The sequence below is a fragment of the Brassica napus genome, chromosome C4 (assembly GCF_020379485.1).
Source record: "Brassica napus cultivar Da-Ae chromosome C4, Da-Ae, whole genome shotgun sequence".
Taxonomy (NCBI): Eukaryota; Viridiplantae; Streptophyta; class Magnoliopsida; order Brassicales; family Brassicaceae; genus Brassica; species Brassica napus.
Window position 1 is genome coordinate 4,710,642 of NC_063447.1, and position 14,057 is coordinate 4,724,698.

The 14,057-nt window shown below is 39.6% G+C and overlaps 3 protein-coding genes across 9 annotated transcripts; all 3 read right to left on the minus strand.

Moving 5' to 3' along the window:
* Nucleotides 1-1,729: 1,729 nt before the first annotated feature.
* LOC106396402 (E3 ubiquitin-protein ligase BRE1-like 1) lies at nucleotides 1,730-6,593 on the minus strand. Of its 4 annotated transcripts, none has more exons than XM_013836784.3 (19): nucleotides 6,434-6,593; nucleotides 6,097-6,222; nucleotides 5,837-5,998; nucleotides 5,703-5,772; nucleotides 5,384-5,602; nucleotides 5,148-5,312; nucleotides 4,840-5,033; nucleotides 4,675-4,758; nucleotides 4,481-4,600; nucleotides 4,047-4,394; nucleotides 3,892-3,963; nucleotides 3,594-3,670; nucleotides 3,186-3,380; nucleotides 3,034-3,106; nucleotides 2,848-2,934; nucleotides 2,624-2,761; nucleotides 2,345-2,547; nucleotides 2,109-2,274; nucleotides 1,730-2,019 (listed from the first exon to the last, which is right to left on the minus strand). In XM_013836784.3, the coding sequence occupies exons 2-19, from the start codon at nucleotides 6,211-6,213 to the stop codon at nucleotides 1,888-1,890; spliced, it is 2,622 nt and encodes an 873-aa protein (XP_013692238.1). In that variant the 5' UTR covers nucleotides 6,214-6,222; nucleotides 6,434-6,593; the 3' UTR covers nucleotides 1,730-1,887. The 4 variants fall into 4 exon arrangements, with proteins under 4 accessions (XP_013692238.1, XP_013692235.1, XP_013692237.1 ...); XM_013836781.3 differs by having other exon boundaries at nucleotides 5,703-5,775; XM_013836783.3 differs by having other exon boundaries at nucleotides 6,097-6,555.
* Nucleotides 6,594-6,799: 206 nt separating this feature from the next.
* On the minus strand, nucleotides 6,800-9,498 carry BNAC04G03890D. 4 transcript variants are annotated; one of them, XM_048753386.1, is made up of 9 exons: nucleotides 9,262-9,498; nucleotides 9,064-9,126; nucleotides 8,836-8,962; nucleotides 8,397-8,652; nucleotides 8,191-8,319; nucleotides 8,043-8,092; nucleotides 7,845-7,942; nucleotides 7,482-7,769; nucleotides 6,800-7,398 (listed from the first exon to the last, which is right to left on the minus strand). In XM_048753386.1, exons 2-9 carry the CDS (start codon nucleotides 9,112-9,114, stop codon nucleotides 6,946-6,948), a joined length of 1,452 nt encoding a protein of 483 aa, XP_048609343.1. In that variant the 5' UTR covers nucleotides 9,115-9,126; nucleotides 9,262-9,498; the 3' UTR covers nucleotides 6,800-6,945. The 4 variants fall into 4 exon arrangements, with proteins under 4 accessions (XP_048609343.1, XP_013692076.1, XP_013692075.1 ...); XM_013836622.3 differs by having other exon boundaries at nucleotides 8,397-8,655; XM_013836621.3 differs by having other exon boundaries at nucleotides 9,416-9,492.
* An 11-nt stretch (nucleotides 9,499-9,509) lies between these two features.
* Nucleotides 9,510-14,009, minus strand: LOC106396276 (probable helicase CHR10). The gene is made up of 17 exons (XM_013836619.3): nucleotides 13,763-14,009; nucleotides 13,667-13,674; nucleotides 13,507-13,585; nucleotides 13,278-13,429; nucleotides 13,058-13,189; nucleotides 12,614-12,794; nucleotides 12,360-12,495; nucleotides 12,160-12,277; nucleotides 11,952-12,041; nucleotides 11,764-11,871; nucleotides 11,482-11,682; nucleotides 11,271-11,396; nucleotides 10,570-11,198; nucleotides 10,344-10,489; nucleotides 10,107-10,271; nucleotides 9,889-10,003; nucleotides 9,510-9,816 (listed from the first exon to the last, which is right to left on the minus strand). The coding sequence occupies exons 1-17, from the start codon at nucleotides 13,941-13,943 to the stop codon at nucleotides 9,792-9,794; spliced, it is 2,592 nt and encodes an 863-aa protein (XP_013692073.1). The 5' UTR covers nucleotides 13,944-14,009; the 3' UTR covers nucleotides 9,510-9,791.
* Nucleotides 14,010-14,057: the final 48 nt, after the last annotated feature.

Genomic DNA, 14,057 nt, shown 5'->3' on the forward strand with positions numbered 1-14,057 from the left:
ATTTTAAATATAATTAAATCTCGCTTAAGATTATATATATTTCAAAATTTTCTAAAACATATGCTTAACCATTTCGGTTACTATTAATTATTTTCAAAAAAATTAATATTAAAATTTAAATATCTTTGAATTACTTATGAAACAGAAACACTGTTTAATGTTTATAACCAAATATTCTTTTCTAGCGTATCTAAATCTCACCATATGTCCCATATCTGATCAAAATATTTAAATTCTTATTACATTTGAAAAACAATTTCATGTTAAAAGAAATATTATTCAAACATATCAATAGATCAATATTTCTCGAAAGTCTAGTATCGGACATGAGTTACTATTTTTTACAGCACGTAAACTATTTGATTGTTGTGTTTATAAAAATTTTAAAATATGATAAATATTTAAAATATAAACCAATAAACTCTTAAATAATATTCATTTATATAAAAAGTAAAAATAAATATCCGCGCGGGCGTGCAGATCAAACTGTAGTTCCAAATTAAATGTGGATCAAAATTCTCTACACGTATTAACATACGACTACATTCACTTTAACCTGAGACCACTGAAATAATGTTACCAACTAGAAGTGTCCGAGTCCTCCCTATTCTATATACCCAAAATAGGGCTGGGCAAATAAACCGAATCCAAAAAACCAAACCAAATCTGATAAAAATAAATCCGAACCGACCTACACGGACATAAATAGCGAATGAATCTTGTTTTATGGTGTTTTTGGTTATAGGTATTATCCAAACCGAACCGAATCCGAACCTAAATGGATATTCGATAGAACCCGAAACATTCCAAACCCCAAAGATCTTGTACCAAACATGATCTCAATTCATAATATGTATCCAAAATACACTAAGATATATTGAACATTAATAGTTATCTATTACATGAAGATTGGTAGTTCTATTACATAAAAGTTGATAGTGGAAGGTGAAGGTGGCGGTGGTGGTTAAAACTTGAAGATTTTTGTTTTTCATTTAACAATGTTTCTCATTTCATGAGAACTTGGTTTTCGTTTTATGCTTTCATTTATTTAGTTTTCTTTCTATTAATAAATATGTTTACTTGTCGTTTGATTTTGAATGATCACGGTCGATGTTCCTTTCTTATTTTCGAATCGATTTTACTTATGTTTTGGTTACAAAATAGGTAAAAAATAAGTATTTTAAAACTGAAAAAACCAATTTACTTATGTTTTGGTTATAAAATAAGTACGAATCAGATATTTTCGAACCAAAAAACATATTGGAATCCAAATCCGAAAATACATTGGATTGTAGAACACAAACCAGTTCTGAACTTTTGTATAACCCGAATAGTACTGATTTTGAGTTTATGCCTAGACCAACTAGACCAACAAGACATCCTTACTTGTTTGTGTAGACCATGTTCGTTTACGTGTCGCGCGACCTGCGACCTGCGACTAAGATTACGTTCGTTTACGTGTCGCGCGACCTGCGACTTGCGACTAAACCTGCGACCTGCGACTAAAACTATGTTCGTTTACGTGTTGCGCGACCTGCGATCTGCGACCTGCGACCAGTCGCGCGATCAATTTTTTTTTAATTTTTAGTCACTGTTTTTTCGGGCGACTTAGATGGGAACCCGCGACTGGTCGCGCGACATCAAAACGAACAACAACCTGCGTCGCAGGTCGCATGACATGTAAACGAACACGTTAGTAGTGTATTTAAAGTACGCGGAAGCAAAACTATATTGGAACAAATGTGCTCCCTATATAAAATGAGCTTAAGTGTAAATATGGGTTTATAAGCTATGATTTATCTAATTTTCCCTCACTTGTTTTCAAAGAGTAGTTTGAGAATACAAAAACAAAAACACAAAAAGTTTGTTCCATGTGCATCATCATCATCATATGTAGATAGGCTTGATATCGTTGGGTCCAAAACTTGCTGAGCAAGTTGGACACTTCCTCTGTCGAGTTCCTATGATCTTTTGCACACATGGGTTGCAAAACAAATGGAAGCACTTCGTGATCACCACCTTTAGTTTATTTATTAACAAGACCAAAACCAAATCAGCACGCATACAGTTCATTAAAGATTTGAGCAGAGTGAGGAGTCTTTCTTTACCTCTTTTGAGCGGTCGTTGCAGGCCTTACACTTCAAGATCTCTTTGAATTCACTGAGTTCTTGACGGAGTTTCTGAGTGGCTGAGGATCCTTCTATCAGAGACCTAAGACGAGAAACTTTCTTCTTGGCTGTTTCCATGTCCTCTTCTATCCTTCTCCTATTGAACCTGATATATACATAAATGCACTTCATCAACCAACACTTGCTTGTGTGTCTGTGTGTGTTGACTAACTTACCTTTCGGTTTCCAGCTCAAGTTCCAATGCTCCATAGTCCACCCGACTTTTCTCAACTCTAGAATGCGACTCCTCCAGCTTTGACCTAGCTTGTTCCAAGCCATTCACAACATCTGCACGCTTCTTTTGCAGATTCTCAAGAGTGATTGACTTCTGATATTTATCTTCCGCTAGTCTCTGATACTGATCTGTGCAGAGCCTCATCTGCAATAAAAAAAAAAGACATTCGAGTCAAAAAGTCAAGATAATCAAGGAGGTTCTACAATTTGAGTACATTTACCTGATCTTCAATTCTTAAGGATCTCTTGGAGAGGAAACTTGCTGATGCACTGGCTTGCTGAATATCTTTATCCATGATGTATTTACCTATTAGCAGGGCATCTTGCATCTGCCTTGAAGTTATGCCTTCCAAGAAAAGCTGAAACAGTAACAGACCATGCCCATTAACACAAATCATCAAATCTCCAGCTAAGTGTGAAAAAGAAGAAGAAGAGTTTTGGATACCTTGATGTTATAGTCATCCCTCTCAGTGACTTGAAGCAAAAGCTGTTGGTTTTGTGGTACAATGTCCTCGTAGGCACTTCCAATTGTCTAAAAGAAGATAGTTAACTGTAAATCGATACCCCAACCATCAAGTTTTTTAAAAACACATGCTAGAAACAAAAGAAACAAGAAGTTTCATAAGCAAACCTCTATTTCAGAAAGATATGTTCCATGTTCCTCATTTTTGGATTTCAAGACATCAGAATGCTTTGCCACATCCCTGAGACAAAAAAAAAAGACACATACTTGTAAGAGAAATGCCAATACGAAGCATACGAAGAGTAATTGATTATTTTCACCGTTTGCAATCATCCATTCTCTGTCTTAAATCAGCAATCTCAGCTTCCGCAGCAGCCAACATTTGTTGTGATACTGCCTCAGCTTCGTTTGCTGCCTTAACGCGCAGCTCGAGATTCTGCTCATCAAGGGAGGTCTTCAAACTTTCAACATGAGCCCAGGCCCTGTACTCTTGTTCCTTGGCTTCAGCTATGTCCCTGCCATATCACAATGCACCAAGCGCATTTTAATAACAAGTGTTCAGCCAAGAAAGGAAGATGAACAAATCCTAACCACATACAAAAGAGATTCATCTGATTAAACCGTAAAAACAGAGCTCATCTACATAGAAGGGGAGGCTAAGGAAACTAGTCTCTAAGCATTTCAAATCTTGGATAACGATCATCTTTGCTACATATGATTTTGCTTACCTCGGATCAGTGGACTCGCGTTTAAACATGTCCAGAAACAACTGTAACTCCTCGTGACTGTTCTTCAGATCACGAACCTGCATGACAGATTCAACTTAGTTTTAAAAATGAAGAGCATAACAACTACATCTTCGCCAACCAAAAATTATTATGACAGATCTCAAATAGTGAATCCGACTTCTCACAGTACTTCTTCCAAGAAATATATATTTTTCAAACAAGGTTTGACATAATGCAAGTAACGTTAACATATAAGTGATGGGTAGTACACTGAAAAGGAAAATGTACTGCATCATACCGTAGCATTCAGGTCACGTAACTGAGAAGCATAACCAGCTGATCTCAGATGCAATGCTTCACACTCTTTTCCCTGTTCACCAATTCGCCTTATTAAGTAAGAAAAAAAAAACACAAACTATTAACAGCATAACATTGTTCAAGATCATTGCTCACCTTCCTACATAGAACCCCGGAGAGGGACTGGGCATCAGCCCGCAGAGAATGAATACCTCCAGCAGTCTCTTTGTAATTGCTTAGCTGACTTCGCATGGAACTCATTTCCCCTGGGAACGAAGACACTAACGCCTTCGTATCTGCAAAGAGTTCTTTTCTACCTCGCTCTTTCGAAATGTTTCCCAATCTAGTCTTGATTCTCGCTTTCTCATCATGCTGTTTCTGTATCTCCACGTCTAAAGAAGCCATTCTAGAATCAGCAACAGAAGCAATCCTTCGAGAAACATCAACAAGTTCGTTTTTTATGTTCAATTCCCTTTCCTTCCAGAAAATACTATCTTTTTCAACCTGAAGAATTTCCGAATGGAGGAGATAAGCTTTCACAATACAATCACAAAGATGCGTTCATGAAAACCGCAATAGAGATATATAACCTGCAGTTTCTCAAGCAAAGCCATATACTTGAACACTGCTTCTTTAGATCTTTTCAGCTGGTCTTTCAAAGAAAGGCAGGCTTGAGAAGATGAGATGCCCCTCACAGACTTTGACTTGTTCTAGCAAGAGGAAGAAGCTACATTACACAAGTTTTCCACACAAGTAGATACTCTAATTAAATCAATAAACTTACCTGCAAAATGCTAACTTTTTCAAGAATCTTTGTCCTCTCCTCATGAAGATCTTTTAGCTCTTGTAGCCTGCTTGAAGCTAGGACCTACAAAATCCAGGCTGCTATCAAACCAACACTCCTCAATGAAACACACAAAAACCAAAAAAAAAAAGAAGGAAATATCACCGTTAACTCTTTTAGAACCCTTTCCATGTCTTGCAGATCCCTTTGTTTATCTCTTGTCTTCTCGCTACTAGCAAGCTTATTCCCAGGGCTCAGCACCGGGAAGAACGCCCCTGCTGTTGCATCCCTTTCCGCTCTCAGTGCCGACAAGTCACCATTACATTGTTGAAGCTCCACGACCTCATCCTCTAGCTCCCCTTCACGAACAACCAAGTAAAGTATAATGTCAGCTCATGTAGCAATCAAAATGTGATAATCTTTGAGAACGCATGTAGAGTTCTAAACTTTAGCTACAGAGACTAAGTAGCTACCTCTTATGCGTTTAAGGTCAGCTCTAACTCTAGCATCGGCATCTCGATAGCTCTGCAATTCTCTCGAAAGTGATTTGAACTTCACAAGTACATCATCTAGAGCCACTCTGAAACTTTTAACTTCTGATTCCAACTCATTCAGCGCTAGCTGCTGACCACACAAATCTAGAATGGAATGCAATATTAAAGTAATAATAAAGAGCTGAAAATCAATTGTAGTGGAAGTAAAGCAATACCGGTTCTGAGAACTGTGGGATACAGTTCATCCTTCAGACACCTTACACCATTAGTCGCAGCTACTAGGTTATGCAATGTTTGCTTCACCTGACTTGATGTATTATTCCCTCTATTTTCTTCCATCCCATTCGAGCAGATACTGGATGAGGAGCTCTCAGTGGCACCAGTTTCAAGTAGCCGGTTGATGAAATCGTCTTTAATATCCGGAGAAGACACATCTGCGTCAACAAGACATGTGAGTATCATATATAACACCGGATTCAAACTAGGTCCTAGCATCAACAGAAGGTAGAAAGAGTCTGGCTAAGCAGTTCATACCCTCCTTGTTTACAGACCCACTGCTAGAACCACTCACACGAACGGAGCATGACTCCACTGCATCTGTAAGCTGCTACAAAAACATTAGTTAGATTCAAGTTTATGTTAGAAGGCAAAGCAAGATAGAGTGTTACCTTATCCCAAGACTTATGAACAGTCTTCAAACTGGAACTGTACGGCAACTGTTTATCCTTGATCTGAGAAAGCCTATCTTCAAGAATAGAACACTCCACCTGATGAGCCTCTAGCTTTTGCGATAGCTTCAAGTTTTGAAACTGAAGGACTGCAGTATCAAGCTGTATCAAACAAGAACCAAACTCTTAAAGAGGCAGAATCATTGATTAAGATTAGTCAGCTATAGATATATGTGCAAGGGCATGCACAAAGGGAGAACCTTGTCTTCGGAGGAGGGCCAAAAGAAGGGCTGTTTCTTAACGGCGGCTGCAGCCTCCGTGGGTGATATGGAGCTAAAGTGACGTTTTTTACGGTCAGGCTCGCCTGTGCTCGTCATTCAGAAGCCCTAATAATCGGAAAGGACAAAGCTTTTCTCTCACATCAGATTGAGTGGAGGAAACTCTCCACAACAACACACAAACCCAAACTTTCAAAACCCTAGACGATCTATATCATTCACTAACCAAGCTAGGGTAATTGATTCAAACCAAGAACAATTCAACTGCTCCAGCTCCCCCCCCCCCCCCAAGAATAAAGAAAAGGAATATAATTCAAACCTCAAACTCTAGTTTTCTCTTACACAGAGACCTTCTTCTCTGATCATTTGTTCGACTGATGCTGCAAAAGCACTCCCACGCGAACACACAGCACTCAAAGAGAGAAAACAAAGGAGAGATGAAGTTTAATTCTCCTAAAAGGTTTGATGAAGTAGTTTTGTGAATATCTGAGGGGTAATTCTGGAAATACAAATATATGGCCGTCCATAGAATCTGAAACGATCTCAGCCGTACGATCTGGGGTAATTAGCTCAACAATAACATATCTTTGTTTTAATTACATCTCAACTCGTTAATTAAATGATTCTAATCACTTTCTTAAAATCTTCGGTAATACAAAAATAAAATAAAAAAACACAAAACAAATCGTAGAATTTAAATTAATCAACATGAAAATCAAACGAATACAAAGACAATACATTACAGATTACACCATAGTGTTGAGACCAGAGTAGAAAGAACACAAATGTAAGTTTATATGATGTGGTACGAAGAACGTTATAAATCAATCGTTACGTTGCTTCTCTTCCTCTAACTTGAACAAGCAAAGTCAAGAGAGCTTCACAGACTTGAGCAGCATCAGCTTCTAAAGGAAGCTCGTTCAGCGACGAGTACACCATCCACGCATGGTCTAATTTACGCTTTGGTCTAACCACCACGGAGCCAGGAACCTCTGCGTCGCAGCAAGTCACCAGCCCGTCACTCTTCTCTCCGTATCTGACTTGAAGCAGCTGAGCGCAAGCAGCCATTGCAGCACCAAGCGGCATCACCACCGGGAGTTTTGTTGCTTGGTTCGTGAGAGGAAGCTCAGCGTGCGCCACGTGTGATAAAGTGGCGAGAACCGCTGGGCTAATGCTAGCTTCTGTGCGGAACGAAACCGTGGGGAGTTCTCTGGGAAGCGGGTGATTCTTCAAGAACTCTTTTCTCCTCTCGTAAGTTAAATCCTCCAAAGCTTGAATGTCACCCTTCACAAAAAGAATTTCATCAGAAAGATCACACAATCTGAAATGCTTTTGTTTAGATCAAGAAGAGAGAGTTGTTTGCAAACCTTTATGACTTTGGAGATCATAATCTCCATGAGCTTTCTCAAATTGACGTAATCACCGAGTTGGCCCTCGCGGAGGATATCGGTAGCTATTGGGCTTCCACCGTAAGGACTCTGTGCCAATACTAACCCAGCGACTTTATCCTTTAGATCAGGCCAGTATAGTGATAAAGCAGCCGCTGCATCTATGCCTCCTTTGCTATGCCCAAGAAGTAGAACCTTTTTATTAGATCCCCAACAGAGTTCCTCTATGTATTCCTTTATCTCTCTCGCGTTCTTCTCAACCGAAGACTGATATATAAACATTGTTTCCATATATCTATCAGTATGCTACATACAACAAACCAAACTGTATTTAATGATTACCTCGCTGTGAATCTTTGCAATATGACAGGCCAAACCCATCTTTGAGAATTTCGTTTTCGTATCCACAAAATATAAAGGTCCATGATTGCTGAAAAGACCTGAAAATTTTGGTTTTTTTTACAAAAAAATTATATGCATCCTGCGATATGCAGTTAAGAAGGCTAAGTGGATGGATGGGGGAAAAATATGTAGTGATACCTGGAACCAACAAATACACCAGAGTATTTGGTAGCCTGTGTACACCATGCCTGGAAATGAAAACCCAATCAACGGAACCATTTAGTAAAAACAAGATATCGAACAGCATAGTTCAAAGACCAAAGCATGCAACTAAGTGATTACATACCCAATGTCTTCGAGGATTTTATTGAACCTATCAGTTCCATCTTCAACAGGAGGCATCTCAGGGTCACGCTGTAACCATCCTATGTCATCTGCCGAGCCACGGACAGTCCTTCGTGCCCGCTCAATGAGCCTGATAAAAAGAAAAAATAAGATGGATCATCCAATAGCAGAAGCAGTGTTGGTATCTGTCATACAAAAGATACATACCCTTGGAACATCGAAATTCCATAAAAACTTCCTAAGCCATTCGATGTCACTATCGCATTTGATGCCTGCGACAGAGTCTCTGTAGATTCCCTTGATGGACTACTGGCTGAAGAAGTAGATGCCTCTGAAGAAGTTGAACACCTCTGACCAGGAGTAACGCATACGCTTACTGGAGAACTCCCATCAGCTCCCGTTGTTGATCGTAGCAACTCATGGGGGTGGGAAAGAGAATTACACGAATCTTGACCACCGTACTCTACTGAAGAAAACAATGAAAAAAAAAAAACAGCGGAAGCCTGAGTTATGCAATGTGTGAAATAAAAAGACACAAAAAGCCATACAATAAGTCCAAAGCTCGTTTCCACAATGAAAGCCTAGCAGACGAACGTTGCAAAAGGTAAGCTCAGTACATTATCAACAGAGGGAAACAAAGGGGTACCTGAATAGTCAGAGAAACAGCTCCCAAAGTAAGAGGTTGCTTGGTTTATATAAGAAGCGGCTTCATTAAGAGCTGGTAAAGAAGTAAACAGTTGTGGCGCAGCCACGTTGTCCCCAGTTTCATCCCCCTATTCTCACCAAAAAAAAGACTGCTGATAGTAAAGGGGTCTCGTGCATAGATAGATGGTTTAATGGTTACTATGAGCATAAATGAAGTCACAATACTTACAGCTAGAGGCGCCGTAGATTCTCCCTCTCTCGGCCGACCAGCTTCTCCCATTCTGATCAGTTTCTAACAACATACACAAACACACATACACAGTTTCAAAACTTGGGGGTTCCTAAACGTAGGAATCAAGCGGGAAGAAGAGTCTCGATTACTGATTAAAAAAAACATGAAATTGAAAAATTAGAAGCTAAAGTTTACCAATTAACACGAAACCCAAGATTCTCCCATCGATTACAGTTAATCAAACGAGGTTGATGATCACCGGATCCGAAACAACAATCCAAAAATCGCGAAGAATCGATTCGGGGAAGAAGAATCAAGTTTAAGAGATTCGAGAAGCGTGAATTGGTACCTGGAGCTTAAGGAATGTGGGATCAAAGCGAAACATACGCACAAGGAGCCCCCGGGTAAAAAAAAAATAAAAAGAAACCTCTCGAATAAACAAATAAATAAAACGTGATTTATTTATTTATTTATATATAATAATAACCGCGTGGAACAAGAGGCTGTGTGAACGCAACACGTGTAAATTGCCACAGATGTCAAGATGAGACTAGGCGAATATATAAGATTTAGCATACAATGGGCTACTGATGGGCCCAACTATATGCCTTACAAACAACAGAGAAGAAAACGACACCGTACCGCTTTCTTGTACATTACAACCTTCTTCCACAATGTTAGTATGTTACTTAACAAAGACCAAGAGGAGACTCGAGCTGAGAGCATCAGGGAGATCGACGGTAATAGTACCTGCAAGAACGCAACACGATGAACCTTGCTTTCTGATTTTTCTAATAGAGGAAAAGATGATGAAACACTTACACGAATATCTTGACGGCAAAGATGGATGAGTACTTGCGCAGAAGACGTTCAACAGTGTACCATTGAGATCTATCTGATCCGTCTTGGTAACCAATACGTGGCATGTGTAGTGAAGCTTTTTAAAAGAGAGGACATTATCAGAATGAAGAAACCAAACGTTTAAGCTCTTAGGGAACACTTGTTTAAAAAGTAAGGCACTGAAGTTTTTTTATATATACCTGATCTCTGAGATGCTGAGAATGAAGCTTTGGCCAAGCAACGTTCAAGGTCTGGAATCGAAATGCTACTACGTGGGACTTTACGCTTCGGTCTATAAGATTGTGTGACTGCAAGTGCCACCCAAAGACGTTTGCTATCTTCTGTGTTTTGTTGCTCATCATTGTCTGCACAACAAGGATTTATTAGAAAACCTAAAAGAAAATATAGTCTAAATAGAGTAAAAGAAAGTTGCTTACCATCAATTTTTATGAGATGCACATCTCCAAGATGAAGGTCTTTAAATTCAGATGCTCGGTGATACGCATCGGGTACAGTACTGGACAGTTTTGACAGAGCATTAAACATTCCTCCACGCCCCCAGGTTCCAGAGTCATCAACACAGCTGCCATACATCAGTGTTTGGAAGTATCAGAGCTAGTTAAGATTTGGTTTCTTAGTAGAACAATTGAAGTGTAAGTTTACCTGAATATGATTGCTGGCTCCTGAGAGACAGTTGATGGATTCGTACAGTCTCCAAATACAAATTGAACAGATCCTGCATCTGAAGTAGAGTCAACGTCCTCAGGGAAGATTGGCTCTTCCACAGACAAAGACTCATAACCATGTTCTTCCCAAGTGGCTAACTTCTTTTCCTCTGCCTTTTTCCTCGCAGCTTCAACTCTCTCACGTCTTTCCTCAGACACGTTCTTTCTATCTCCCAACTCCATAACATTCTCATCCTTGCTTGACCGTGCTGCTTCCTTCAGTTTCTCAACCCATGAAAGGTACGAAGCTTCATCAAGCTCGGAATACACACTAGCGGCAGATGATGAACTTCCTCTCAGAGTCTCACTAGTATTAATTTCAAACTTTCTTGCTTCCTTATCCGGCTCAACGTTCTGACGGATTGCAACAACTTTCTCAGCAAGAGAACTGATTTCCACCATTTTCAGGTTATCAGATTCTTCGTTGTGAGTCTCCTCAGGGTCAAACCTTTGTAAACCAAACACCAGGGACCGCAAATCACCACGATCTTCTTCTTTATCTTCCGTAGTATCTCCCACAACGTTATGACTAAGCTGCAGCTTTCTCTCTGCCCTCCTCAAAATAACCTGAAATAGACACATATTTAGATTTTGATAATACATTCAGATGACTTTGCGATTGGAAACACTACCACAGACCTCTTCCACAGTGTGTTCAGACACGAGGTTTATAGACAGCACGTGACTGATTTGTCCGATCCGATGAGCTCGCTGCAAAGCTTGCTTATCCACCTGCGGGTTCCAATCTTGTTCATAGAATATAACCTGCATATTAAAGAACACTATAAACAAGCACTACCAGCAAATCATATGTATTTTAATAATAAGGAAAAGACCAAAGATGACGAACAGTGTCAGCAGCAACAAGATTCAAACCGACTCCCCCTGCTCTTGTTGAGATCATGAAAACAAAGGCATTGCTGGCATCAGCTTCAGAATCCAATCCTCTTTCTGTTTTAGCGCTGAAACTCTTGATCGCAGCAAAACGTTCTTCAGCCCGTACTGATCCATCAAGACGCTCATAAGAATATTTACGAAGCTCCATAAAATCCTGTGTTTGGTATAAGCTACATGTCAGTGTAAGCTACACTGCACAGGGGTTATAGAAAACAAAATAGCTCTATGACGAAACCTGAAGAATGTCAAGTGTAGAGGTCATTTGGGAAAACAGGAGGACACGATGTCCAATATCATGGAGCCTCTTGAGCAGTTGGTCTAAAACTAAAAGCTTACCACTCGCCTGTCAGAACGCAATTGTTAATGTACAAAACTTTTCAACTAGCAAGCATTGTTTGGATAGTTAATAAATCTTTAAATTACCTGAGCGAGGTGTTCACCCTCTTCAAAAGGTTCCGGTTCAATACCTGGAAATAAGTAAGGGTGGCTACATGCTTTTCTGAGCTGTATCACCTACTCAAGGAAACAGATCGAGAGATGAATAAAAATTGCATATCTTTCAGTGAATATAACAAAAGCATTTATGAAACAACTTGAGCTACTTGATAGTAAACACGAGAAACGAGCTCACAATATTTTGCAAAGACGTATGAGTGGATGCTCCAGAAGAAAGTGCGAGAAGCCCGGGAAGCTCTTTCCTCAATATTGACATATATATCTTCTTTTGCAGACTAACGAGCGGAACCATTCTATCATGAAAAAAAGACAAAATAATAAAATATAGATAGCCACCTGCAAATACTTTTACTGGGATAAAGTACAAGACTTTACACAGTTAGCTCCGTGAGAGGTGGCAGCACCAGGTTCCCAGACTCAATTAGCAAAGATTTTGTACGCCGTAGCATAAAGGCACCTAAGATAAACTTCAAACTCTTATATGTTTCCTTGACATTTGACGCATCAAGACCTGTTTAAACAACAGACGGAATGCATATGTTAGTTGATCCCTTTTACATCTTCTGGATTGAACATCAACACATAAACGTCAGAGTGCACAGAGCACAAAAAGGCTAGAGCAGGCAAACCTGATAAAGACTCGCCAGTGTCTTTGAATGCGGAAAGGAACTGGTCCAGAGTCCCAAAAACTAGTGGCATGCAAAAATGCATGAGAGCCCAAAGTTCGGTAAGATTGTTCTGAATAGGCGTGCCAGTAATCAAGAGACGCCGTGGTATGAGAAATTGTTCAAGTAACACATTGTACAGAACCTGTGACATACACAACTTTTTTTTCTTAGAATAAGCGCCCAAGATCAGATGTCCATAAAGCCAGTTTGCGTAAAACTGAAGTACTCACCAAACAGGTTTAAACTATATAAGCCTAAAGGGATGGGTATAACAAATACATATAAGCAGCTAACAAGAGATGTGTAGAATAAGTAGAACTTAATCTTGAATTCCTACAGTATCTACAACCAATGATCTATCATTCAGTTCACAATTCAATGAATTTTTCTAGTTAGGCAACATACACTGTTGGGATTCTTGAGTCTTTGAGCTTCATCAATTACAGCATACTGCCACGGAATCTGAGAAAGAAAGTCTTGATCCACCAATGCTATATCATACGTTGTCAACAACACATCAAACGGCAACAAAGATCCCTGAAAAAGAACAAAAAGAACAAATATAATATACACACAGCTGTTAAACCCCAAGTTCTAGAGAAAGACAAAAACTTTTTACTCTCACCTTAGAGCTCTTGTTGACATGATCATACATCACCTTACGCAAATCCCTACGGCAATCCTTATCACCAACATACCTAATAACTTCAAGTTTTGGAGTGAACCTGTTTATCTCTGCCACCCAACCATCCGTCACGCTCAAAGGACAAAGCACAACTGCCAAAATCAAAACAGATTATTAACACAAAACAACATAAGAACTTCTCTTAAAGAAGCAGATCTCATTGACTCACGAAATGGCCCTCGCAATCCTTGATGAAACTTCAGATAACTCAAGAACGAAATCGCTTGTAGAGTCTTCCCCAATCCCATCTGCTCAATCCTTAGATTAGACTCAAACATAGATACAATTCACAAAGAGAGCATTTTCAAAATACGATGGTGGAATGGTACCTCGTCTCCTGCAATCAGAATCGAAACACAATTGATTGAATCGGTTTAACTTTTTAAAGTTCCGGTTAGTATACTGAAACGGAATCGGAGAGTTACCGAGAACGACATTGACGCCGAGGAGATATTTGTGTATAAGCCAAGAGACTCCTTCGACTTGGTGAGGCTTTAGAGTCGCTGTGACACCGAACTCTCTGCAATCGGGAGGCGCGTGGCTTGCTTTCGAATTCGCGGTGAGTATGATGTTGGTCGCCGCTTCGAGTCGCCGTTGGTACTCCATCGTCGACTAACGTGGTGAGGACTTTTGGCGGTGAACTGTTTTTTTTTTTGGTTCGGCAAAACCGAGAATTTGATTAAGGCTCGATGCCACGACGTCGCTTTGATTAATACTTAA

Coding starts and splice junctions, on each gene's coding strand:
- BNAC04G03890D (XM_013836620.3), bottom strand. CDS start 9,451: ATGTTTCGCTTTGATCCCACATTCCTTAAGCTCCAG. Junction 8,093..8,190: donor AAAATCCTCGAAGACATTGG/GTATGTAATCAC, acceptor TTTCATTTCCAG/GCATGGTGTACACAGGCTAC. Junction 7,770..7,844: donor TTGCAAAGATTCACAGCGAG/GTAATCATTAAA, acceptor TTTATATATCAG/TCTTCGGTTGAGAAGAACGC.
- LOC106396276 (XM_013836619.3), bottom strand. CDS start 13,943: ATGGAGTACCAACGGCGACTCGAAGCGGCGACCAACATCATACTCACC. Junction 11,683..11,763: donor CTACACTTGACATTCTTCAG/GTTTCGTCATAG, acceptor TACCAAACACAG/GATTTTATGGAGCTTCGTAA. Junction 10,004..10,106: donor CTCAGCATCTCAGAGATCAG/GTATATATAAAA, acceptor TCTTTTAAAAAG/CTTCACTACACATGCCACGT.
- LOC106396402 (XM_013836781.3), bottom strand. CDS start 6,213: ATGACGAGCACAGGCGAGCCTGACCGTAAAAAACGTCACTTTAGCTCC. Junction 5,034..5,147: donor TGACCTTAAACGCATAAGAG/GTAGCTACTTAG, acceptor TTGTTCGTGAAG/GGGAGCTAGAGGATGAGGTC. Junction 2,275..2,344: donor CTTGAGCTGGAAACCGAAAG/GTAAGTTAGTCA, acceptor TGTATATATCAG/GTTCAATAGGAGAAGGATAG.